This window comes from Chelonoidis abingdonii, chromosome 10, assembly GCF_003597395.2.
Source record: "Chelonoidis abingdonii isolate Lonesome George chromosome 10, CheloAbing_2.0, whole genome shotgun sequence".
NCBI lineage: Eukaryota > Metazoa > Chordata > Testudines > Testudinidae > Chelonoidis > Chelonoidis abingdonii.
This window is the reverse complement of record NC_133778.1, coordinates 59,310,508-59,338,079: the sequence shown is the minus strand read 5'-3', so window position 1 is coordinate 59,338,079 and position 27,572 is coordinate 59,310,508. Positions and strand designations below refer to the sequence as shown.

The 27,572-nt window shown below is 42.3% G+C and overlaps 1 protein-coding gene across 1 annotated transcript in view; it reads right to left on the bottom strand.

Annotated features, from left to right (window-relative positions):
- The window catches only part of LRP1B (LDL receptor related protein 1B), a 1,355,016-nt gene that overhangs the window by 726,109 nt on the left and 601,335 nt on the right, over nucleotides 1–27,572 (bottom strand). The window contains 3 exon segments of the mRNA XM_075069829.1: nucleotides 7,405–7,662; nucleotides 23,626–23,754; nucleotides 25,679–25,798. Of these exon segments, the coding sequence (XP_074925930.1) occupies nucleotides 7,405–7,662; nucleotides 23,626–23,754; nucleotides 25,679–25,798 (507 nt within the window).

Here is a 27,572-nt window from a genome sequence, read left to right as displayed (position 1 = left end):
GCTCTATTGCCAGTGTAGACACTTGATTGCTTTCTGCACTGTAATTGGCCTCCAGAGCTGTCCCCTAATGCCTCATGTGACTGCTTGAATTCAGCTGCCCTGGAGACATCCACCCCTCCCCTTTCAAAGCAACCATTTCTGACAGCCTTTGTGTGCTGTGCTGATCTGCTCTGGGACACAAAGCAAACCATTAGTGTGGAATGCTCGTGCTGCTGAACATGGAGGCAGGTGTCTGTGTATGTGTGTGTGTACGTGTGAGAGAGAGATTGCTGTGCAGAGGGAGGGAGGCAGGGGCTGATGTCGGGGTTTCCCACACCCCCTGCCTCAGGACAGATTGCTTCCTGCCACTGTCTGAACTTACAAGACAGCATGCTGACACACTCGCTGTCCCCCGAAACACACTGTCTCTCTCCCCCTCTCCATACACACACACTCCCTGTCACACACATACACCCCCTTTGAGTTGAAAAGCAGCTGGCAGTGTAGCAGGATGCCCACGGAACAATGGGATTGGGAAACCTGCATCATCTGACGCTGTGTCTGTCCCATGAGGCATTGCAAACCCTGCGGCCAGTTACACAGTGGAATAGCTACCACAATGCGCTGTTGTCTTTGATATTGCAAGAGCTGCTAATGTGGATCTGCTCCAGTATCACAAGGAACACAATGTGGACACACAGCAGCTGTTTAATTCCAGCATTTTAATAACAGTGGTATAACTTGTGGAACAGAAACTTGCCAGTGTAGACATACCCTACATTACCTGTATACCAGGGCTTCTTAGGGTACGTCTACACTGCATGATTATTTCGAATTAGCTTAAACCGATATTACAAAACAGATCTAATAAAATCAGTTTAGCGCGTCCACAGTGGGATCCCGAAATCGATTGTTTGCGTCCATGGTCCAAAGCTACCATCGATTTCAGGAGCGGTGCACTGTGGGTAGCTGTTCTCACACCCATAGATTCCCACTTCCGTGTGAGCAGCCAGGCCTGATGGGGCAGAAAACATTTCCCCGGGGGTGTGGTACAGCCACCCTCCCTTTGGAAGCGCAGCAACTCTTTGGGCCTTTTTCGCGGAGTACATTGAGCACAACATAGCACAGCTATCCCTTCTTTTTTTTCACGTGGTGCGGGGGGGAGATAAACGAGGAGCTGTTCCCTGAACAGCCAGACACTGTGTTTGAACCTCAGACTTGGAGCTCAGCCAAGAATGCAATAATTTTCAGAGACTGCTGGGATGTGGGATAGCTGGAGTCCTCAGTACCCCCTGCCTCCCTTCATGAGCCGTCCATTTGAAGTCTCTGGCTTCCCGTTACGCTTGTCACGCAGGCTGTGTATGCCTCGGATTTTTTATTAAACGCTTTGGGGCATTTCGTGTCTGTAAACGGGAGCTGGATACATACAGAATTGTTCTCCCATATCAGCGATCAGACTAGTAATCTCGTACGGTATGCTGGAGCTCTTTTTCGATTCAGACTGCATGCAAGCCGTGGCTGAATCAGAGCTCCAACCGCGGGCAAGCAGGAAATGTTTCAAAAGTTCGCGGGGGCTTTTCCTGTTTACCTGCCCGCTGCATCCGAGTTCAGATTGCTGTCCAGAGCGGTCAGTGCTGCACTCTGGGATGCCGCCCGGAGGCCAATAACATCGATTTCCGTCCACACGAACCCTAATCCGAGTTATCGCTATCGAATTTAGCGCTACTCCTCTCGTTTGGGAGGAGTTCCGAAATCGATTTAAGGAGCCGTTTAATTCAATATTAATGACGACGTCGTGTGAACGGATACAGCGTTAAATCGGTATATCGGCCATTAAACCGATTTAAAGTTGCAGTGTAGACCTGGCCTTAGATCCAACAATCCCTTCTTTAGGATTTTCCAGCTTCTCAACAGTGTGGTAAGCCTGGTCAACAGAACCATGTTATTTGCTACATTTCTTGCAAAAGACTATGTGGCAAAACAGGTGAGATTAGGCTTTTGTTATATTAGAAAACCAGGTTCCACTGGCAACTCTGCCTGCAGGAAACCTTTTGCAAGATCTCAGTTATCTATCAGAAGTCTGACTGATACGTATGCCTTGGCATTGGATCATAGTAAGGGTTGTAAAGGACACAGAAATATTAATAGCATTCAGGACTAGAATGCATGATATTGGAGTATACACTTTAGTGCAATCTCCACTAAAGGAGCTTCTCTCTCTATCTAACTCCCACCAGATCATGTGATAGCCAGAGATTTTGGCATCACTGGAAGATTGCTACAGCAGGGGCCAAAACCAAAAATTTTCAAGAGTCAGCAATATTGACTAAGTCCTGCAAACACTAAGTGGGACAGTTACACTGACTAACACCAGTTCTCCCATTAAAATCAATAGGTTAGCTAATGGTGCTAAGCCCTATGCTCAGAAGTAAACTTCTGAAATATCAAGTCTATGATAGCAGCACCTCTATTGTTAAAGACTCACAGGATCTCTATTGAAGACCTGCTGTTTAATCACATTCTGACTTAGAAAATAAATTTTCCTTTGGCCTGAAATTTGGCTTACCAGTTCCTAGTTGTGGGTTCTTCTTCCGAAAGTTAAACAGAAATTAGATTGTCATATTTTTACTACAAAGGAAGCAAACAAAGGATGTCTTGGGAGTATCAGATATTTTCCCATGGTCATCCTTCTTCCTTATGAAAAAGGTTTTGGAGAAAACAAACACATGTCAGGGATGATATAGGTATGCTTGACTCTTCCTCCACACAGGGAGATGGGCAAGCTGCCCTCTCAAGATCACTTCCAGCCCTACATTTCTATGATTCTATACAAACTAGAAATTTGGCAGCTATTCTTTTATTAGTTTTTTGGAATTACCAAAATATTTTGCAAAAGTGTAGCACGCCGCAGTTGTCTTCTGGCACTAGACTCCTATCATCACCTGTTTCGACACTTTTAAAGTCTTTTAAAGAGTATTTTAGGAGGTGGAGGAATTATTTTTAAGGTCCTGATCTAAGATCCATTGAAGTCAATGGAAAGGATACCATTGACTTCAATAGGCTTTGGATCAGGCCTTAAGGTTTTAGCAGTTATTTGTAATAAGGAAATATTTGAAGTAATAAATTAGTATTCAAAAATAAGTGTTAAATTTTCTGTCAATGAGTCTAACTGACATGAAGTTGATTGTGTGAATTTCCCTAAACTGGCCTTTTGAAAGAACAGCTACTTATGGAAGTCTTCATAGATTTTAGGGCCAGAAGGGTCCATTGCAAAATCTAGTCTGACCTTTTGTGCAACACAGGTGCAAGACCCTCAAAAAATAATTTCTGTATCAAGCCCATAGATTCATTTTGAGATATAGATAATAATTTCTCAAGGTATCCTGCCTTGACTTAAAGTGATGGATAATCCACCATGTCCCTTGTAAAATTGTTCCAATGGTTACTTACCCTCACAGAAATTGTTCCATATTTATAGTCTGAATTTGTCTAGTTTCAGTTTCAAGCCATCAAATCTCACTATACTTTTTTTCTGTTAGATTAAAGAGCTGTCTGCTATAAGAATCCCCCCTCTCCCATGTAGGTAGGTACTTCTAGACTGTGAACAAGTCACCTTTTAACTTTCTCATCAATAAACCACATGTCTGAGTCTCTTGCTATAAGCAAATTTTCCAGAATAATTCTTGTAGCTCTTTTCTGAACTTTTTCAAGTTGTCAACATTATTTTTGAAGTGTTGACACTAGAACTGGAGACAGTGTTCTATAAACTGTCTTACTAAAGCCATACAGAGGTATTATCACCTACCTACTCCTGCTTGACATTTTCCTTCTTATATATCCAAGGATTATGTTCACACTCTTAGGTACAGAATGACACCGGGAACTCATGCAATGACCCCTACATCCTTTTGCTGCTTTTCAGAATATAGTCTTCCAACTTATAAATGTTCCCTCACTCTTTGGACCAGATCCACAAAGAGGACTTAGTACTCAGCATTGCAATGCGTAACTATAGGTGCTCTGCTGCCTAATGGAATCTACAGAATTAGGCTCCCAATACAGTATATGGCCACCTCAGAATGGTGCCCATTCTGATTTGAGCATGGAGCTGCCTTGGCTAGCCACTAGGAAACTCCAAGGAAAGTAGAGTATCCTATACTATGCCCTTGTAAGGAAGTTAGGCACCTAAATCCTTTTTCACAAGAAAAACAAAAAACCCACACACATAGTGACAGTGCCTCCTTTCAACTGTTAGCCCAGTGGTTAACACACTCACCCAGGATGTTGGAGGCCCAGGTGCCATTTTACCCTCTGCCTGATTTGGAGCATGGATTTGAAGCCATGTCTTCTATCTCTTAGCAGGGGCGGTTCTAGGTATTTTGCCGCCCCAAGCACGGCAGGCAGGCAGGCTGCCTTTGCCGGCTTGCCTGCGGGAGGTCCCCAGTCCCACAGATTTGGTGGCACGGCTGTGAGAGGTCCGCCAAAGCTGCGGGACCAGCGGATCCTCCACAGGCATGCTGCCGAAGGCAACCTGCCTGCCGCCCTCGCAGCGACCAGCAGAGTGCCCCCCGCGGCTTGGCGTGCTGGTGCCTGGAGTCTCCCCTGTCTCTTAGGCAAGTGCCTTAACCACTATACTATGGAACATTGCAGGGTGGGTCTGTCTTTCAAACTCTCCTATTGAAACTGTTCTATTGTTTGTAACTAATTAAGCAGTCATTGGAACAGAGACTTGAACTTAAGTCTCCCAAATCCCAGAGGAGTACCCTAACAACTGGGCTATGGAGTCACTCTCTCCCTTTCTTTGGTCCCATGATTATTCAATTACTTATAAAAAGTGGAACAGCTTCAACAGGAGTCACTAAGAGAAATCCATCCCAGAATATTCCATAGCCTAGTGGCAGGAAAATGCTTAACTGTCTAAGATTCCCTTGCTCTACCCCCTTGTTCCTCACAGACCGTAAGGCCAGAAGAGACTTTCATTATCATCTAGTCTGGTCTTCTGCACAGAACCTCATCCATCCATTCCTCTAGTGGGCCATAACTCAGGCTGAGTTACTTAAATACTCAAATCTTGATTTAAAGACTTCAAGTTACAGAGAAACCTCAATGTGGGATCTTGCATTTACTTTGTTAAAAAGCTTATTATTCAAATGAGCCCATCTCACCAAGCAATCAAGGTTAATCCATATAACTGTCACCATCATTATTTATCACTCCACCAATTTTTGTGTCATATGTAAACTTTACCATCACTGATTTTATGTTTTCCTCCAGATCATTGGTAATAATATTGAATAGTGTTTAGTCACAAACAGATACCTTGCAAGATTGGGATAAGAAGCACTGCAAGGGACAGTATTTTTCTTTGTTTTCTGGACAAAGACTTCGCAGGGGTGGCCCTTTGTTCTTGTTGTGCCTGTTATTGGCTAAAACCCCAAACAAGAGAAACTAAGGGAATATCTTTCTGTGGTAGGGAAGCTACTGTCAATTTTTCTTTGAAGAATTCTATTGGTATGACCATTTGTTAGGCTTGGTTGACACAGGAACATGCCGAATTGAGTGTTCTTTATTGGTTGTCAAATAAAACTTAATTAATTTATAGTAAGTAAACCCTGTATAATGAGAAAAAATAAGATGAACTGTGTGTATGAGAGAAAGAGAGAGAGAGAGAGAGAGAGAGGGCCTATTCTCCCCTATTGGATACAGTTTCAGGTAACCCCAAGCAGAAATTAGTACCTCTTGAGGTTGGCCTGATTAGAAGCACCAGGTGGACTACTCTTATCCTGCCAATAAGGCAGGGAATAAGACTACAGTATAGTTATCTAAGTCAAGATTAAACTAAAAGTTGGTACAAATCTTTGTAGCATACTCCATAGCTAGGGAAATGTCAATTCAAAAGTAATTAAACCAAACAGTTAGATGTAAAGATTCAGAAAAAATATAGAGTCCACAAACTAGTGTGAAAATACAGTGCCTACAAAAACTGATTAGCTCACTGATTTGAGCCACTATGTTCATTTCCCAATCATAGTTCAACCCTGATTCTGAAAACAGGTGTGCTAATGCAGTCCCGGCAGCATTCAGACTGTTAAGTCTTTCTATGCATAGGGAGCACAGAAGCGCATTGAGACTGTGCTTTGATGATGGAGTTTAGAGGATGAGGGGACACATTGTTAATTATAAACCATTAATTTTGTGAAGAACCCTAGCTAGTTCCTTTCATTTCATGCAATAAAAAGAACAAAAAAGATATTTAGGAAGTGCCCACTCCAGTCCCACTGACAAGAAAACTGGGACTTTGTAGTGAAAATATAAAGAACTGTGAAAAATACACAATGGAAGTCCAAGTAAAATAAGAACAAGTTCAAACATACAAAGTAGCCTTGGTATCTGAGGAAACAAGTAGGATCACTTCGAAGGGCAGACAGTGGCGAAAGTAGTAAATTCCTCTGACTGAAAAAAAGTTCTTTATTTTCCAAAGTAATAAAGGATGGGCATGGAGGGATGTGTAAGAAGGATGAAGTTCCTTATCCTATAGGCATATACTGAAAAGGGTATTTTTCTTGGTGATCTGAATAGTAGTTGTGAAATCTGCCTAAGTGCAGAAATTCATTATTAGGACTTGTAGCCATATTTTGCAGTTGGCCTCATCTCCATTATAGTGCCAATCAAACCCTTGGTCCAAACACTCCCAGACTTGGTGGTGAAGGGGTTTAAAATCTAGATCCGAATTGTCTGGCTCAAGTCTATTACTACTTAAGAGAGGACTGAGCAGGGTTTTCAGAAAAAAGAGGGCAAAATGATGGAGATTCCAATTTAGAGGAATTCTAAAGTTTAGCATTGTACAATCTTTCTACGCTAGTTAAACTGCACAGAGGGATAATTCATCATGAGGGAGACTCTACATCTTCCTAGTACAAAAGTGAGAAATGTCCAGTAAATTAGGAAATATTACAAGTGTTTGAAAGTAATGAAGCTCCACTAATCTACAGTACAATTATATGTACATGTTGTTAATTAGCATCTTCTCATTTATCTGGAAGTAAACAATCATTTTCAACAAATTTTATCTATCAACACATTTAAGAAAAAAAGGCATTTTCAAGTTTCTTCTTCCTTTGTAATGGCTTTGTTTTTTTGTAATATCATACCGATCACACAGTGCACTTAGCCTCTGTGAAAACTCACAGCTTTTTCGAAGTCTCTGTTTCTATGTGTTAGAGAGGGAAACAGCAACAAAGCAGCAAAATGCTTCTGTGCCTTTCAGTGTTTAATGCCCAAGCAAAGCAACAGAATATCTTGAAATATCAGCAAACTAAGCACCAAAATAACAGTTTTTAAGTCGGCAAGCAAAGTTTGCTAGAAAGATGGGTTTTTTATACTATTTTGCTAATGAAATTCCACTAACAAAATTAAAATACTTACTGTGAAGATACTGTGCAATGTTTATTATCCATTCATCTGTTAATCTCCAAGATTTTGATATCTTGGTACATTTCAGCTGACTTGAAGATTCTTTCGATTCAATCCAACAAATTGTGTCCTTATTGTATATAAAATCCAGTGTATTAATTCCATTTCCTTTCACTGAGTTTGGAGTAGGAACTTTACTTCCATTAAGATATAATACTTCAATAGTTTCAGAGCTTGCAATCAGAAGAACTGGAGGTCTATCACTGGGCTCTAAAAAAAAAGAAATGAGCAAAAAGTTTAGTTGACAGATCATTCTGTTACCATCCTTCCAAAACACATGTAGCATTTATGTTACCTTAGCTGTATATTCAAAAAATTTTTAAAAGCAACACACTGATTTTTTTTTTTGGGGGAGAGGGGGGGACTAAGAATGCACCATAGTAATTGAGTTTACCACTCGGTAATATTTAATCTTGATGTTTCTTAACATTCACTCAGTTTTTGTTATGAATCTGTATAGCACCTAGAACAGTGGGATCTTTATCCATGACTAGGGTTCCTAGGTGCTACAGAAATAGAAAGAAAGAAAGAAGATGACAATGACGTCGTCCAGATGTACCACAAGGTATGTTACATGGAATCTCTTAAAAGAAAGAAGGAAGTTAATCTTTCTAGATATATCTCTAGATATATCTCTATATCTGACCTCTGAATCTTCACTAGCATTATATATAATGTTCATGTTCAGTTTTGAACAGTATATTTGGCATAAGTCATTGCAAGGGAACAAAAGACTATTAGTATCAGCATTGAGAAAAATCTGACAAAAAGTCTCTTCCCCTTCACCAAAGCCCCTGCACAGAAGCAAAGTGGGATTCTGAACTGGTGCTACCTTCAATATGAGGTAAGGCCTGCCTAACATGCCCAGCATGCTGCAGTATATTGCCCAGATCTGCTAATCTGAGGGGAATAGCCAAATTCCTGGACTAATAACATATAAACTGTTGACAGCACTGTGCATTCCGGAAAGTGCATTCTGCTCCTTCCTGAAGCAGCAGCATAAGGCAAGACTCAGATCCACTAAGATTCTTAAGACGCATAAATCACCATTTTAGGCAGCAATGTAATATACAAAATCTCTGATCAGCTGCTGTCTAAACTCACTCAATGCCTACATTTTTGCAGTATCAAGGCCTATTCAAAATCTGGCAAGAGACAGTGATGATGACAGCCTTCTAACTTATAGCCCAGTGGTTAGTGCACTTATCTGGGATGACTAAGACCCAGGTTCAATTTCTCCATCTGCCTGAGAGGGAGAAAGGATATGAACAGGGTTCTCTTACCAGAATGCCCTAACCATTAGGCTATAGGATACTCTAATGTGAGGCTCCCTCAGTGTCTCCTGTTTAAGTATTTATTCAAAGTGTACAGCTTCCAGGTCAAAGAGAGCAAAACAGAGGAAAGATGACTCTACATCCTGGTATTTAAGGTAGCCATCAAGGAAAGTGAAACCCAGAGTCAAGACCCCCTGTGCCAATGAATCTAATTATTTATCCACACTGAAACAGCTCCAGCAAGAGAGAATAAGGGAACTCTATTTCAGAATATCCCACAGGTCAATCTTCTGAGAGGGGAGAAATGCCTGAGAAAGTATCCTAGGTTAGTGCTCTAATCACTGGCATAAAAATTGTAAGGTAAGCACCATCATCTTCTCCTCCAACCATTTTGTGGCAAATGAACCACACATTCTCACAAGATACAAATTAGTTTCCTGAGCTGCCTCTCTGCAGGACAGCGGTTACTAACTGTAGATTTCTAGCAAAGATAGGCATCTCCCTTCAGCCGAACGTAGGCACCTAACTCCATAAGACGGAAGGGGCTTTGGGACACAATTCTCTCCTTGGTATCTTCCATAGGCTAACTTAGATCGCTCCCAGCTAGACACTGGCTTTGGTGGATCACATTCTTAGGTGCCTATCTCTCCCCATTTGTTGTACAGTAACGCCTCACTTAACATTGTATTTATGTTCCTGAAAAATGCAACTTTAAGTGAAACAATGTTAAACGAATCCAATTGTCCTATTAGATTTAATGTAAATGCGGGGGGGTTAGGTTCCAAGGAAATTGGGAGGGGGGGCAGACAAAAGGCATTATACTGTATACTGCACAGTACTGTACTGTACTGTGGTTGGGAAGTGCCCCTGGCTTACCCCACACAGACACAGCCCACTGCAGGCAAGGACACTAGAAAGTATCTTTGCAGCAGCAGTGGCAGCTTCGCTGGAAAACAGGCTCGGATTTTGCTGGGAATGCTCCAGGCCTGCCTCTTCCTGTCCCCGCTCCACTCCAGCCCCACCTCTTCCCACCCCTACTCCACCTCCTCTTCAGAGCATGCCACATTCCTCCCCTAAAAAGTCTTAAGTGCCGCCAAACAGCTGGCAGAGACATGGTGCTTCCCCGCTCCTGCCCCTCCCTCCTAGAAAGCCCTAAGCACCGCCAAACAGCTGTTTAGAAGTGCTTAGGATTTTCTGGGAGGGAGGGGAAGGAGCGGGGAAGCAGAACTTGTGCAATGCTCCCTTGTAAAGTCACTGCTCTTCCACAGAATCTTACAAGCAGGCAGCCAAATGACGTTATAAGGGAGCATTGCACAACTTTAAATGAGCATGTTCCCTAATTGAGCAGGGACGTAACACTGAAATAATGTTAAGTGGGATAATGTTAAATGAGGAGTTACTGTATAGGGATCCTAGGTGCCTAACTCAGGGTTTCTGGATTAAATTGTTCCTGTGATTTTCTAGATATGTAAAAGTTAGGTGTTGTGACACGCAGAGTAAGTCTCTTTGCAGATTTCAGGCCTAAGTTTTTTCCCTGAGCCTACCTGTAATGTGCTGTCAGGATGGCCCCTAGACTCTTTGCTTGGCTGATACCACTCCAGTTCTTTCCCCACCTTTTGGCTCATAGTAGCAAGGCTGGGATGTTTTCCCTGAAGCTATAATAGAAAATTCCAGAACTATTCTTACCTATTTATATGTGTCAACACGACAACAGGCGGACCATGCCAAAGAAAAATTAACAAATTATTACAGGCAGCTGCAATATTTTCAAATGAAAGTACAATTACAGAAATACAGTATATAGGTCCCAAACTGATTGAACCTCATTCAGGTTATTGAGTTATTATTAAATATATCTTAGCAGAAGTGTTGACCCAAAAGATGATGATAAGGTATTATGGTGTTATCTAGAACTCCTTAAGAGCTAAAACAATGAGGAGTCCTTGTGGCACCTTAGAGACTAACAAATTTATTTGGGCATAAGCTTTCGTGGGCTACAGCCCACTTCATCAGATGCATGAAGTGAAAATTACAGGAGCAGGCATAAATACATATAAGGATGGGGGTTGCTTTACCAAGTGTGAGGTCAGTCTAACAAGATAAATCAATTAACAGTAGGATACCAAGGGAGGAAAAATAAATTTTGAAGTGGTAAGAGAGTGGCCCATTACACACAGTTGACAAGAAGGTGTGAGTAACAGTAGGGATAAATTAGTAATGGGGAAATTAAGTTTAGATTTTGTAATGACCCAACCACTCCCAGTCTTTATTCAGGCCATTAGGTGCCACAATGACTCCTCGTTGTTTTTGCTGATACAGACTATCACGGCTACCACTCTGAAATCTGTCTCCAGTAGCTGATAATGTTGAAACTGCATGAGACTAGTTAGACTTCAAATTTTACTCTGGACTTATTTTAGATGACACTTGAAGTCTGGTGTTAGGCTGAGATTATCACAGATATGGTCAATTAGTAAATTACAACTTGTTCCTTACAGCACAATGAACCACCTTACAGCCTGTGCTTCATCTCATTCAACCCTAAAGTAGGTATCAGCAGGAAACACATGGAACAGTGCATTAAGTTATGTAAAAGGGCACACTGAAGTGAATCTTTTGTAGAAATTTAAGTTCACATTTACAGTGCGTATTATCCTCAAGACCCTGAGAAAATATTTCACAGTATGGGGTAATAATGCTACAAATCCTGAGGTCCACATTTTCAAAAGTGGGTGCAGGTCTTGAAAATGTTACCTGACACCTAATAGTCCAAGGTCTAAGCTGTCAAGCCAATGTGAAAAATACCCAGCTGCCACATTAAGAGCACTTACTCAAAGCCCACCCCCAACTTGCAATTCAAAACAACAGAACAGTTGTGTGCTGTATTTAAATATAATACTGTCAGTCCACATTCTGCTTAATAGAGGTTTAAAAATTAACGTAGCCCTGGGGCAGGTGGAATGCAGAAATAAATATTCATTAGATATATTTGACAAATTTCATCTAACAAAACATTTAATGATTAGTATTTGATGAACCAGTCAGTTACTAGAAAAGTATCAATTGAATAAAATACTTGGAGGATTCTGATGAAATCCATCAAATAATCTACTCACAGAGTTTTGTTCGATGCCACTGAATGATTCTATTCACTTTGTGTCTCTTGGTTAAGTTTTTGCATGCTCTCTCTCCCTGGCTTCATCCCATATGCTCTTTCCTATGTGGATCAGAGTTAATCTTTTTCCAAGATTGTCTCCATTTACTATTTCCTCCTTTCTTTCTCTCTACCTCCATTCCTTATCGCTTTTTTTCCCCTCTCCACTTTCCCCTCTACCTCCTTTCCTATATTTTTTCTCTCCCACTTTTCCCTGTAGACAGAGAGGCTACTTACCCTGTACAGTAACTGAAGTTCTTTGAAATGTGTGGTCCTAGGGTGCATTCCACTGTCGGGTTCACATGTACTCCATGCACCAGAGACAGGAACATTTTTGCTAGTAGCATCTGTTTGTCTGCACTTGCACCCTTCTCCTCCTCATGTTCTGAACCAGAGGATGTAAGGAGCAATTTGGGCCGATCATCTCTCCATTTCCGTTTTTACCACAGATTGTCCAGGATAATGCTCTATAGTAGAGCGGAAGGAGGTGGGTAGCAGAATAAAGATAAGGACCACATATCTTGAATAACTCAATTTACTGTATAAGGTAAGTAACCTCTCTTTCTTCTTTGAGTGATGGTGACTGACAAGCAGTATTCATTGAGGAGGTGGGTGTGAGGAACTCTGTGTTACCAATGACTGGAGGACAGTTGTGCTGAAAGATGGATCTGCTGCAGAAGCATGTTCCAGGTCTTAATGTCTTGTAAAGGTCTGAACAGAGCCCCATGTAGCTGCTTTACAGATATTAGTGAGAAAGTTGTCTCGAGGTGAAACTCCTGATGAAGCATAAGCTCTAGCTGAGTGGGCCCTCACCCCCTGTGGAGAAGGCATCCCTGCTAACTCATAACCCAACAGAATGCAGCCTGAAATCCATTTTGAAAGTATCTGGGAAGACATCTCTTCCCCTCTCATCCATTCCACAAGGATACCAATGGTCTAAATGATTTCCAAAAGATTTGGTTCTACATAGGTAGAATGTGAACTCTCAATAGACATTCAAACAATGAAGCTTCCTGTCTTTGTTGGTAATGTGCAGCTTTGGGAAGAAGAGAGGAAAGTGAATTGTCCAATTCAGATGAAAATATAAGATTACTTTAGAAGTAAATTTCAATGTAATCTCAGTGAAACTTTGTTCCTATGGATGATTGTGTATTGTGAATCACCCATAAGGGCCCCCAGTTCACCCATTCTCCTAGCCTAGGTGATGGCCATTAGAAAGACAGGTGAGCTAAGAAGCATGAGACTAGGGTTTTAATGAAGCTCTACTTAATGCTGTGAGGACTAAGTGTTGGTTAGGATTTAGCTGGAATCAGTGGAGGTGGTGATGTCATCTGGCTCCAGTTCTCTAGCCTGGTCTGGTCAGGATTAGGTTGAAGATGGTCCAGAGTCTAAGGAAACTGGGCATGGAAGCCATGATGGTGAAGCTCACGTCAGTAGCCAGTTTTTCCTGACAAAATCTCTTAAAGGACCCAAAAAAGGAGTAATGGGTGGAATAGCACATACTCTCATAATTTTAGGCTTAATATTTGACATACCAACTTTGGTTCATTAATTTCTGGACCCACAATTTCTTATTTACCAAGCATAATCTTAGCATAGTCCTTGAGTTAAACCAATAGGTCTTTTTGTTTAGAAGAAGTTAGTCTTTCTGGCTTGTTTTCTTACCTTTCATAGCTTTGCCCATCAATTGTTATTATAAGTTATTGTGACATCTTATGAACTTTCACATATTTTTTACACTTAAGCTCACAGAGTAAATTTGTAGGCCCAATTATCACCACAGGTCCCAGCAGGGCTGGTGCAAGGATGTTTCGCGCCCTAGGCGAAACTTCTACCTTGCGCCCCCCCGGTGCCCCCGCCGAGGTGTCCCCCCCCAGCGGCAGCTCCCCCGTCCCACCCAAAGCGTCCCCCCTCCCCACGGCAGCTCCCCACCCTCTGCCTTGAGGCATCCCCTGCACCAGCTCCCCTGCTCCGCGCACAAGCACCCGAGCACGCCGTGGATGTTTCACTCTTCGCTCCAAGCTTGCCGCGCCAATCAGCTTTAGGTGCTGCGAGCCTGGGAGGCGGGAAACGTGAAGCAGCCATGGTATGTTCGGAAGGAGGCAGGGCAGGGGTGACTGGGGCAGGGAGTCCCCTGCGTGCCGCCCCCCCTTCCTTGCTGCAGGCAGCCCTCCCACGTTCCCCTGCCCCAGCTCCTCCGCCTTAAATGCCAGAGGCAACGGGACAGCCAAAGATCTGGCCGCCGCGGTTGCGCGGAAGAAAATGGCGCCCCCCAATCCCAGCGCCTAGGCGATTGCCTAGGTCGCACTAAATGGTGCACCGGCCCTGGGTCCCAGGACAGGGTAGGTTTTGTCACAGGAGGAAAGGTCTAATAAGGAATTTCTGAAAATAAGACTATGACAGAGTGGGTGAAGGGGAGTGACTAATAATGGAGATGACAGATGCTGGATAACAGCTAGGTGCACACAAAGGAGCTAAAGACATTGGTCTTTAAGGAAAGAAGATATTCTAAAATGAGAGAGATAGAATATTGGAGGAATATTGAAGACACCGACACCAATTTTGCCATGTAGCACTTTCTTGGTGGACTCTTTCTGCTGTTACTAAGGACTGACTGCATCACCTGTGAACATGTCTTTTCTAAGTTTGATGCCCATCTAAATACCAGGTGGAGGGAAGCCAGACTGGGATGCCTAATCTCGCCTTTGCTGGGTCAATAGGTCAGAGAAGGCTGTATCCAAATGCTTGACTTAGACTTAGCTTCTTAGACTCACCATGTAATGAACGTCTGTCTCAAATCTGGACTTAGAGTTCAACATCGTGAGTGTTTTACTGTGAACCTTCCCCAAGCTTATACCCAGCTTGGATTCTATCTCGCTGCCCCAAGACAGGAATATAGCGCCTGCCCGCTCTGGTCCCCCAGACTTTCCTGGAGAACCCCCCAAGACCCAGACCCCTGGTCCCCTATCTCATCCCCCAGCTTCCCCCCCTTTCCTGGGTTAGCCGGTGCGATGCTATACTTCACTCCTTGAATACAACCAGAGAGGCAATCTAGCTTCCCGAGGCTATGCATTCACCTAGTCAGCTCACACAAGAGATTCCCCTCCCTTTGTCCTGTAGCCTTTTCCCGCCCTGGGACAATAGGAAGGTGAGACACAGAGTTTGGGGCTTTTCCCTTTCCCCCCCCCTTAGCCTGTCACAGATGTACAGAGCTCTTGGGCACAAAATTCCTTTCCCCTTTGCTCACTAGAAAGAAACTTCCACAAGTTGTAAAAAGAAAAATTTATAATAAAAGAAAAGAAAATACAGAACAATAATACTGCTTAAGAAACTCAATACAGGCTCTTGCTTATAAGAAATATGAATAAACAGTCTGATTTAAAAATAGCCCAATTAAACCAGTCCACGCACAGTACAACACACATGTAAATACAACACAAAGCATATAACAGCCTATTTGCCTTGTTGCTCTTTGTACTTACACTTTGTAGGAAAATGTTTAGAAAGAAATAGGAGTTAGCAGAAAACTGTTTCCTCATAGCTGGGAGAAACACAAAGACCCAGAGTACAACAGTTCCTGCCCTGATTTTAAAAAAATCCAGTTCTCTGATTGTCCTCTGGTCAGGTGTTGGTTCCCTTTGTTCCTCCTTTCAGGTAAAAGAAAATTAACCCTTACCTTACTATCTACTTATGACAGCCATCGTGGACCAGTATGATTGTGAATTTCCTGTATCTGGGCATGAAGAGGTCCCAAAGGGTGGTCTCCTTTGCAAAAAGATCTGTAAACCAAATTGTGGAGCTCCATCATGATTCTGAGAAGTATGAGGTGTCTGCCAGCCATGTTGTGTATTCCAGGGGGTGGTACTACCAAAAGAGTGACTGCCGAATAATTCCAAGTTTGACAGCTCATATACAAAAGGGATAGACCTTGCTCTACTATGTTGATGAGAACACTATTGCCATGTTGTCTCACTGTCACTTGAACAAGCCAGCTTGTATAAAATGGTAAAAGCACTTGCAGACCTTGTGGACTACTAACAATCTTGGGAGTCCCTGCTCCTTGTTCATGTGTTTGTGTCATAAACAGATAGCTACGGTTAACATTTCTTTCACCTGTAAGGGTTAACAAAGGGAACCAAACACTGACCAGAGGACCAATCAGGAAACAAGATTTTTAAAAGCTCACGGAGGGAATGTTTGGGGTGTGTCCCTTTGTCTGTGTCTCTGTCTGTCTCTCGGCTATGAGAGGGATCTTTCTATCTTCAAGCTTCTAATCTTCAGTTCCAAGTTGTGAGTACAAAGGTAGAAACAATAGGCTTTTATTGTTTTTTTAGTATTTCATGTGTGTAGTTGCTGGATGTTTAATTGTATTCTTTTTGAATAAGGCTGTTTATTCATATTTTTTCTTTAAAGCAATTGACCCTGTATATTTGTTATCTTGATACAGAGAGCATTTTTATGTCTTTTCTTTCTTTTTATATAAAGCTTTTCTTTTAAACTGTTGGATTTTTTTTCTAGGTGAGGCTCTAGGGGATAGAAATCCCTGTGCCAGGATTATAGTCTCTCTCAGGGAAAGACTGGGAGGAGGGAAAAAGAAGGGGGGGAAGGTAAATTGCCCTCTCTTGTTTTGTAATCAGGAGTTTAAGTGCAGTAATTTCCAGGATAACCACGGAATAGAAGCCTGGGGAGGAAGTAAAGAGAAGAAAAGGGAGGGGGGTTATTTCCCTTTGTGGTAAGACTCAGGGCATCTGAGTCTTGGGGTCCCCCAGGGAAGGTTTTGGGGAGACCAGAGTGAGCCAAACACTGGAAATTTTTGGCTGGTGGCAGCGCTATCAGATCCAAGCTGGTAATTAAGCTTGGAGGTTTCATGCAGGCACCCACATTTTGGACTCTAAGGTTCAGAATTAGGAATTATGCTTATGACAGCTTGTCTAGAAGGGAGCATCATTGTGGTAAGGCAGTGTCAGTTATGAATTGCTATATATGTACACCATCCACAGAGAAGCTGTAGCGAGGGGGCCCCACTCCCCCGCACTCCTGAGAGGAATAGGCCAGAAAAGGCAGAAGTCAAGGGGCGGGACAGGAAGTCCAAGGCCACCGCCGCCTGTCCCCGCCCCCTGGAAGTCAAGAGGCGGGACAGGAAGTACAAAAGCCAGGCCCCAGCGCTCAGTTAGGAGAAGGGTGCTGGAGAAGGCAGATGCTGGGGCCCGAGCTCCCGCTGGGCCCGCCCTACCCCGTGTCCGGTATCCGGAGGGGTACTGGCCTGACCTCCCCTGGGCCCAGTAGCCGAGGAGCTGACTGAGCTTCCTGACCCTCGGTGGGTGGAGGAGCTGTCCGGACCTCCCGACACCCGGTACCCCGAAGAGTGGACCGGACCTCCCGACACCCAGTACCCCGAGGAGTGGACCAGACATCCCAACGCCCGGTATCCCGAGGAGTGGACTGGACCTCCCGACGCCGGACACCCTGAAGAACCCATGGTTTGGGACCCCTGGACGACGCTGGCAGAGGGCAAGTACCCAGCGAGTGGGAGGTTGGAAGTGCCCCGGGGGCAGCCGAGTTCTGTCAGGCTGCAGACTCACCTGAGCCAATGACATTGTGTTTTGGTCAGGATCCCCCACTGACTGTCAGCGGCATTGACCGCTGCTAGGGCCCCGGGCTGGCATGCAATGGAGTGGGAGGGCCTGCGTTCCCCCTGCCACCCCTTTAAGGGTGGCAGACTCTCCCTTCCCCTGGCCCGAGGAGGCCATTCAAGGTGGTTATTTGCTCAGCCCCTGCTGAAAGGCCTGAGCTTAGACTGTGTGCTGCCCCGCCCTGCCCAAGGGCTTGGGCTTATATATACTGTTACCTTATTCGCTCAGCCCCTGCTGAAAAGCCTGAGCTTAGACTGTGTGTTGCCTCGCCCAGACCCAGGGCCTGGGTGTCTAGAGACCAGTCATTTGCTCAGCCCTGCACCAGAGGGCCTGAGCCACTTACTAACTGCTGTTGGTTCACTCAGCCCCGCAGCAAAGGACAGTACCTGGACCGACGGAGTGCGGTGAGCCGGTGTGGCTCCCCTCCGCCCTCCAGGAGGGTTGAGCCCCGGTCCAGCTGCGCTACAGAAGCTTACAGGCAAGGATGGTGAAGTCTCGGGAAGGGTGTCACATAAGTGCAATAAGCCCTATGACCCAAAAAAATAAGACATGAGGAGGCTGGCATTTGTTGAAGTTGAGTGATAAGCTCTTTATGGGTAGTAATCTCTTCAAAAGGAAGGTATGCTTTGGTACTGATAGAGTCCCGAGTTGCTCTGATCAATTATATAGTTCATGTGGGAATTAAAATGGACTTTTCTGTGTTTAAGCGAAGTCCTAATGGGTACAGAAGATTGATCAGGGATAAGGCTGCTGACAGTATTGCCTGACAAGATCATCCCAGTAGTAACCAGTTGTTATTGATGTAACTGATGATCCATGGTGGTAGAAGTTGGCTGCCACAACTGATAGCACCTTTGTGAATACCCTTGGCACTGCTGCAAGGCTAAACAGGGAGCACTCTGTATTGGTAGTGGTTCAGACCTGCTGTGAATCTCAGGAATCTTTTGTGTGCAGGGTGGATGGCTGTGCTGAAACTGACATCCTTCATATCAATAGCTGTGAACCACTTACCTTTGGTCAGTGAAAGAATTATTCATGTCAGAATGACCATTCTGAACCTTGATGTGCAGATTTAGTTGTCTAAGATCTAAGATGGGTCTCCATTCTTCCTTCTTTTTGTGAATGAGGGAACACTTGGAACAAAATCCCTTTCCCCAATTCCCCATGTGAAACTGTATCGAAAGCTTTACTAAAGTCAAGATATGCCACATAGAAACATAGAAGATTAGGGTTGGAAGAGACTTCAGGAGGTGATCTAGTCCAAACCCCTGCTCAAAGCAGGACCAACACCAACTAAATCATCCCAGCTAGGGTTTTGTCAAGCTGGGCAAAACTTCTAAGGATGGAGATTTTCCCACCTTCGTATGTAACCCATTCCAGGCTTCACCACCCTCCTAGTGAAATAGATTCCTATTATCCTATGATTCCTAATATCCAACCTAGACCTCCCCCACTGCAACTTGAGACCATTGCTCCTTGTTCTGTCATCTGCCACCACTGAGATCAGCTGAGCTCTATCCTCTTTGGAACCCCCCTTCAGGTAGTTGAAGGCTGCTATCAAATCCCCCCTTACTCTTCTCTTCTGCAGACTAAACAAACACACTTCCCTCTCCTCATAAGTCATGTGCCCCACATCTACCACTTCCCCCTATCCACAAGGCTTGTTACCCTGTCAAAGAAAGCTATCAGGTTGGGAAACACAGTATGGGGAGGAGGTGAACAGCCATCAGTGGTGAAAGAACAGGTTAGGGATTATTTAGAAAAACTGCACAAGCACAAGTTCATGGGTCTAGATCTAATGAATCCAAGGGTGCTGAGGGAGTTGACTGATGTGATTGCACAACCATTCACCTTTATCTCTGAAAATTTGTGGTGATCGGAGGTGGTCCCAGATGATTGGTAAAAGGCAAATATAGTGCCCATATTTAAAAAAGGAAAGACAGAGAACCAGCAAACTGCAGACCAGTCAGCCTCACTTCAGTCCCTGGCAAAATCACGGAACAGGTCCTCAAGGATCCATTTTGAAGCACTTGGAGGAGAGGAAGTGATCAGGAATAGTCAACATGGATTCACCAAGGACAAGTCATGCCTGATCAACCTGATGTCCCTCTATAATGGGATAGCTAGCTCTCTAGATATGGGGAAAGCAGTAGATGTGATATATCTTGACTTTAGCAAAGCTTCTGGTATGGTCTCCCACAGTATTCTTGCAAGCAAGTTAAAGAAGTATGGATGGGATGAATGGACTATAAGGTGAATAGAAAGCTGGCTAGATTGTTGGCCTCAACAGGTAGTGATCAACGGCTTGATGTCTAGTTGGCAGCTGGTATCAAGTGGAGTGATGCAGGGATCGGTCCTGGAGCCAGTTTTGTTCAACGTCTTTATTAATTATCTGGATGATGGGATGAATTGCATCCTTAGCAAGTTCGCAGATGACACTGAGCTGGGGGGTGAGGTAGATATGCTGGAGGGCAGGGATATGGTCCAGAATGACCTAGACAAATTGGAGGATTGGGCCAAAAGAAACCTGATGAGTTTCAACATGGACAAGTGCAGAGTCCTGCACTTAGGAAGGAAGAATCCCATGCACCGCTACAGGCTGGGGACCGACAGGCTAAGCAGCAGTTCTGCAGAAAAGGACCTGGGGATTACAGTGGACGAGAAGCTGGATGAGTCAGCAGTGTGCCCTTGTTTTCAAGAAGGCCAACAGCATATTGGGCTGTATTAGTAGGAGCATTGCCAGCAGATCAAGAGAAGTGATTATTCCCCTCTATTTGCCACTGGTGTGGCAACACCTGGAGTATTGCATCCAGTTTTGGTTCCCCTACTACAGAAGGGATGTGGACAAATTGGAGAGAGTCCAGTAGAGGGCAACAGAAATGAATAGGGGTCTGGGGCACATGATTTATGAAGAGAGGCTGAGTGAACTGGGGTTATTTAGTCTGCAGAAGAGAAAAGTGAGAGGGGATTTGATAGCAGCCTTCAACTACCTGAAGGAGGCTTCCAAAAAGGAGGGTGGTGAAGCACTGGAATGGGTTAACTAGGGAGGTGGTAGAATCTCCATCCTTAGAGGGTTTCAAGACTTTGCTTGACAAAGCCCTAGCTGGGATGATTTAGTTGGTGTTGGTCCTCCTTTGAGCAGGGGGTTGGGACTAGGACCATCTGAGGTCTCTTCCAACCCTAATCTTCTATGATTCTATGTACACAGAAGTGACCAGCTCCAGACATATTTAAATGAACTGAACAACTTAGCATCATATTTATGTTTCTTGAGGTAACAATATGATATAATTCATCAAGATGCTGAACATTTAGGCTTAAATAGTACATAGCAGCACACAGCCCAAGTACTGTCAGTATTAGGGTAGCAGCAATGGAATTATCTACTTCTGGACACTCTGCTGCCACTACTGCAGTTTGGCCCCACTGTACCCTTTCATGATGGGAGGAGATGGATGGATCCTTGAAGAAGCAGCTCCTTTGGCTTCACTCTAATGACAGACCCACTGTCAGCTCCTCCTGCATCTGGCAGCTTTGGGAACCGATCTTTGCAAAACTGAGTCTGCGGCTTCATAGTAGGTACAGATATCAGAGCAGTTGCTCAGAATTCGACTCCTTCCCCAACCTTCGGGCAGCAGAACAGCACAACTGCAGAAGCAGTGGCAGATTTGTCCCTTAATAAATTCCTGCCCCAAAGATTGTGTGTCAAATTCTGCACTCATTTACAGAAAATCCGGAGTTACTACATTAATCAAATGGAGTTATAAAACACAGATAAGTGAATCCAAATCCAGCCCACTGTTTTTATTGTATTCCTGTTTTGCAGTCTGTTTTAAAGTCAAGATTTGTGAAAGGTGACAGATTTGTGCACTGGAGACTGAATTTGGCTGTGGCCCCTAGAGCACTTAGCAGCCCATAGACAGCTAACAGGGCACATAGCTCCCTCTTCTTTGGAGGCACTAAGACACAGGTAGTGCCTCCCTTTCCCGTCATCCGCCCACCGCCTACCTCCCATGTGGCCTTAGAAGAATACTGCAGACAGGAGCCAGACAGAGACTCCAGGCCATAGGACCAGAAGCAGCCAAAGCTGAGACGTGTGGACATTAACAGAATTGTTTACATTTTTGAAAGGACTCTCTCTGCCCTATGCTGATTAACTGTTTGCTCCCTCCATCACGTTCTCTCCACACTTCACCCAAAACCTGTTTCCTTACCCCTCTTTGCTTCAGCTTCTTCCCTCCTAAATAACCTACCTCACAAAAAAATTGTGGAGCTAACACGCTGTTTGCTGCTACCACATTGTTCATTCTATTTATGTGTTATACCCCTTCCCTCATGGTGTCTGTCTGGTCTATTTAGTTGTAAGTTCTTCAGGGCTGAAACTGTCTACTATTCTGCATTTGTCTAGTGCTTAGCAAAATGAGGCCCCATTCTTGGTTGGCCCTTATGCACTATTGTAATAAATACGATTAATAATGAATAATGACTGCAACTTTCCTTGTTTCCACCTGCTAAACAGTATAAAGGAAGCTAAAAATACATCAAATAGCTTCCTAATATTACTTTCCAATGTAACTAATTGCTGCAATTGCCAAAGAGATGTTGTATAGTCAGTCAAGAGTAGGTGGTTCATGCAATTGCAAACAGGAAAGCATGTGAGACAATTTCTTTCTATTAAGATGTAGCCCACACAATGGAAGTGTGTTTGAAAATCCTGCTCTGCTTGTTGAAAGAACAAGTGCAACAAGGTCAGCAGCAGTATGCATTTCCTCACACTATCTCAGCCTTCACTTGAACTATCTTATACAGGTCTCTGTGTTCATTGAAAACTGGTTTCTTGCTGAGTCTGCCAGTAAGGGTAAAAATTGCTGTAAACTATGAAAGAGAGAGACAGAGAAGCATTTCTCTATGAGGAAGTCGCTGAGTGCACCAGCATATTTCACATGAGCTACTGAAATACTGACAGATGGCTACCGTCGTCAATCATTACATACTGGGCTGTATTTATCCTATAGGTCAAAGACTCATCTAACTATCAGTTCTGGAGCCATCCACCTTCCCCAGTCCTGAATTGTTTTTACAGTATCAGATGCAACTCCTGTTATGTCCCATTGAAATAACATTTTTTTTTATAGAGAGAGTTGAGAAGAATATTAAAATAGTTTTTCTCTGTACGGAATTGCTTGTATCAGATTATCTATTTTTTTAATCTATAACCATGCTATGTGGATCAATACAAAACTTGAGTTTCAAGTCTTACTTTCTGAGCTCATCAATATTTTAAATTGTAACTCTCAGTGGTACTAAAATAAGAACACAAGTATGTAGTTTCTTTGCCAAAGTGTTAACTAGTTTTAGCTTCAAAAACACAGCACCTGCCACAAGTCTGCCAACTGACATAGAAAAATACACATTTGTTTCCTCTGGATTTCCACATATTGACATAAAAATATACCTTTATAATAGGATTTGGTCATTATATATGTTGAACAAATTGTAGAAGAAAATAAGAATAGGTTGCTGAGTCAATACACTGACTAGGGAAATACTTTGTTCAATTTGTCTTCATTAAACAGAATTCACTAATTCCCTTAACTGCTTAATTTATTATTGGTAATGAAAATATGCATTAATTAACCAATAAGGCATAATGTGATTATGAAGATCTTCAAATCAATTCCCTGGGCTGTTGCATGGAGCAAGGCAGAGGCTCATGTCTCTAATATCCCAAGGGTATAATTATCTCGTGATAATTTCTTCTGACACCCAGGTTGTCTCAGGGAGGTGGGGTTTATGTGAAAATTGTATGTATTGAGATTAAAGAGGCAATTGGCAGCTCCACTAATCTTGGCTGAATAAAGTAACTTGCATAACTATATTTACCCCTTCAGAAAGGTTTCTAGGTAATCAGAATCCTCCTTCAAAAGTGTTTTGTAATAATCCATGACAATTGATTTTTTTTTTTAGATTTCTAGCAATGGATCACTGTATTAAAGGAAAATCCAACTCTATTATGTAGACAAATATCTACCCTGTTTACCAGGGAGAAAGGCAGACCCAGAGAACTTTAAGAAATTATTCTTATAATATATGAAAATAAAATTCAACTTACCATTTTTGGCTTTGCAAGATCTGTTGTCAGGCTGAAGTACATAACCCTCCACACAACTACATGCATATGATCCATCTGTATTTATACAGGTTTGGCTACAGGTCCCATACACATTACATTCATCTAAATCTAAAAGATACATTGAAATAATATGTAAGTAAGAACCTTCATTTAAGAGTAAAATCTTGGGGGGCAGGAGGGGAGTGCAAAATTCATCTCCTAAACAACATTATAAAAGCAAGGGTAAACCTCTATAGATAGATTTTTATTTTTTTGCATTGTTTTCAGACGCAGTCTTATCTGAGCTGTCTGCTGATGAAAGTATGCCATTGACCAAACAGAAGGCCAGTAGTTAATGTTGCAAGGCTAGCTGCTATCCAGCTTCAAAATTAAAGGCCTTCAAATGATCAATGAGTAACATAACAATTGGGGAACCACTTGGGTTATTGATGCCACCAGATACCACTTCCAACTGTATTATATGTAAGCATTTAAAATCACCATTGACTATGAACGAAGCAGCGTTTCAAAAGAGGAAATAACTGAATATGCATGTCAACTCATTCATGTTAGGAAACTATGTTAAATGGTTTAAGCTCTTTAGTCGTCAGCTTCTACCTAAAACTCTCAACAATGATATAAAAAACTGCAAACAACTCAAATGTCCAAGGAAAGAAATAAAGATACAGGGTTGAATTCTCAGCTAATGTAAATTGGCATAGTTCTATCAGAGATAACCAAGATATGCAAATTTACAGTAGCTGAGAATCTAGCCAAAAACCATATTAAAGAAAAAAGTCCCAACAACTTGCTACTGAAATTATTGTATCTATTTTTTTCAAATATTACAAAACACAAACCCAGAGATCAGAAGACACACATATAAGAAATTACATTTATGCAGAATAATTCTGTTAAAGTGGGGAGGAGGAATGATAGCCAGCGAGTACATTAATAAAGAGATGGGAAAACCCTATCTACTTTTGAAGAGAAAAAAATTGTTGGGAAATAGAAATTCATATATTGCTGAAATAGAAAAGGAATATCAATTTCAATCTAAACTTCACAGGCAGAAAACCTATTAAAAGGCAAGTGCAAAACTAAGCGATATGATTGAGGTTTTTTTTTTCCATGGATCAAACTCTGACCCAGGTTTACATGGCTGTAAGGGGTATCATATCCCCAAATAGCTCACAAGGTTTCAAGAACGTTGGGAGAGGGAACTCAGAGATGCTTAGAAAGGAGGCAGCTCATGCAAATAAGCTTCAGGCCTGTCTAAGCAGTCCTAGATAGATGTTAATACTTTTTCTCCTCACATTGTAGGCACAGGAGGGTAGAAAGGATCAGCAGGGATGTCCTGACTGTCATCCTTCTGGATTGGAGTGCTGGTGGGGCCACGACTCAGTTTAGATTGCTGTGAGATTACACAAGTGGTCTTTTGAAATGCTGGTCCATCTTCACTACCTGATGCACAAAGTTCATTCTGTTTCATTGGCTGACTATGAGTCATGAGTGTGAGCACTGGGCAAGGGGATGGGGGAGAGGAGGGGAGAGGCAAGCAGTCCTATCCTTGATCTCATTCTCAAGATCCTGACTGGACTGCTATATACAGTACTTGGTTCAGATGGAATCACAGCTTCCACCCATAAAGAAACATTTGTCTCTGATGTAAACAGCAGAGAGGGACCTTCAGGTCTTTCTGTAAATTTTGCTGTGCTTCACAAGTTATTGTAAATTTCTAAAAAGATGCTACTTCCATTAAGAAGATACACCTGGCACATCAAGTATGAATGTGATTCTAGCCAAACAGCAGTAGCAAATGTGAGAACTCACTAGGATCCTTTGCATTGTCCCGAGCACTAGCACTGTACCTAATTACCTTACATGCCATGTTTTGTGTAAATATAGTTTAACCATCTGTTTAAACCATTCTAAAACCAAATTTAGGCTGAGATCCTGCAAGAAGCTCTGCCAAGATGCCACTGTTCACCTTCAGGTAGCTTCTTGCAAGACTGGGGCCGTATTCTTAGAAAAGGTGACATTTCCTAGTTACCGTTGCAGTTTCTTCCATCATCGCCTACTTCATATCCATCCTCACAGTAACAGCTGGTGCCATTCCTTGAAATACTACATTTGTATTGGCAATTCATCCGTTGGCATTTGGGTAATAATTCTGTAAAAAAAAAAAGTTTATAACAAAATTTTACTAGAGGGTAAGGCTTAGTTTTGATTATTCCTAGACCACAACTCGTATGTGGAAGAAAAAATCAACACCGTTTGCAGTAAATGCTGCGACTGGGAATTTATTTATGACACTAAGTACATAGTGAAAAGCTTTGCATTTTCAGCACAATAATAAAATAAAATTGTTATTCAATACTCTATCAAAAACTACTATAAGCTTTATTATTGTCTAGGTATATTATCACTCTGTTCAGGCCTCCAATTTTGCACATTAGTTATGTTCAGTCAAAGCAACATGTTTTAAAAATACTTCTGTTATATTAAATCATTTTTCAAAAACACCTAAATGTCTGAGAGAGATTTCAACATCCATGCTTTTCCTATCTGTCACATAAATTGATTTTCTATCTTTTGAGAGCTTGTTTTGATTTACTGATGCATGTATAACCTTCACAGCAATCAATGTGAATACATTCTGTTTTAATAATTTATTTGCTATCGGCATGTAACGTTGGACAAACAGTGAATATAATATATTTCATTACTACTGAACTCTTTCATAGAAATCTACTGCTGGAACAATATTAAGTATATGCCATCTGGACAAAACAAGAGTCATAGTACTAAAGACTTGAAACCTAGCAGAAGCAACATGGTAGAAACAGCCATTGTATTAATTATTTCTTGTAGGACTCAGATTTGCAGAAAGAAACAAACAAAAACCCCAAACCAGCCTCACCCCAAATTGGATGAAGTGTCTAGAAAATTTTGCTTTTTAACACAGGGTATTTTAATGAATTGTGACAGGTTTTTTCTCTTCCTGGGGAAAAATAAGAAATGGGTTGGTAGACTGCAGTCTAAATGATTTGATTCTTTCAAAATCTGTAGATATTTTCCACAATTCAAGTCTATCTGAGTGCTGAAGGGGGACTGTAAAATAAGCTCCAAATGGATAGAGAAAATTCAGTTTGGGGACCAGTTTAAAGTAATTAGGAATATCCACGAGAAAGAAATCTGGCTACAGTTTAACACTTGGGGTCTTTACAAATTGTTAGTTGAAGTCAGCCTTAATCCATATAATCATTATTAGTGGGGGTCTATTTGTCTTGGAGAAAAGAGTCAACAGTTTTGTTTGAGGACTGAATTTTCTCTTAGGGTGTTCTATTTTAATTTTGTAGCTGCTAAGCCCTCCATCAGGGTGTGACAGTTATATTTTGGGAGAGAACTGAATGTGACTGGCACATGACATTATGACTCATAGTAATGCAACTATTAGTGAGAGAGGTTTTATTATTTTAAAAACAAAAACATATTTCTCATAATAATTAGAGGGTCTTTTCTATAGCTTTTTAATCATGCAAAATTAATGGACTGACTTGCTGCTGAAAAATTGTCCCTTGCCACAATCTGTATATTTTTCAAATGTTCTCTGTGTGATTTCCCTATTTCTTTTGTAATAGGAGAATTACATTTTTTTGGCTGCAGTTTCTTTTGTTTGATCCCTGTCCCTAGTCTGTTCCTGAATTTATTTTGTCTTTCCAATAACTAGCCCACATTTGGACCTTAAACAATAAGCCTTCCCTTAAGATGACTTGAAATGGCACTGTTCTCTGAGATAGGGAACTAGAGGCAAGGTTGATTATGTGTATGTCTATTTAAAATTACATCTGAATGAAATTAACATATACATGTCATTTGCAAAATAAGTATGGATTAAGCAACTTTCCAACATACATTTTTCCTAAAATATTTGTCTTATTCTA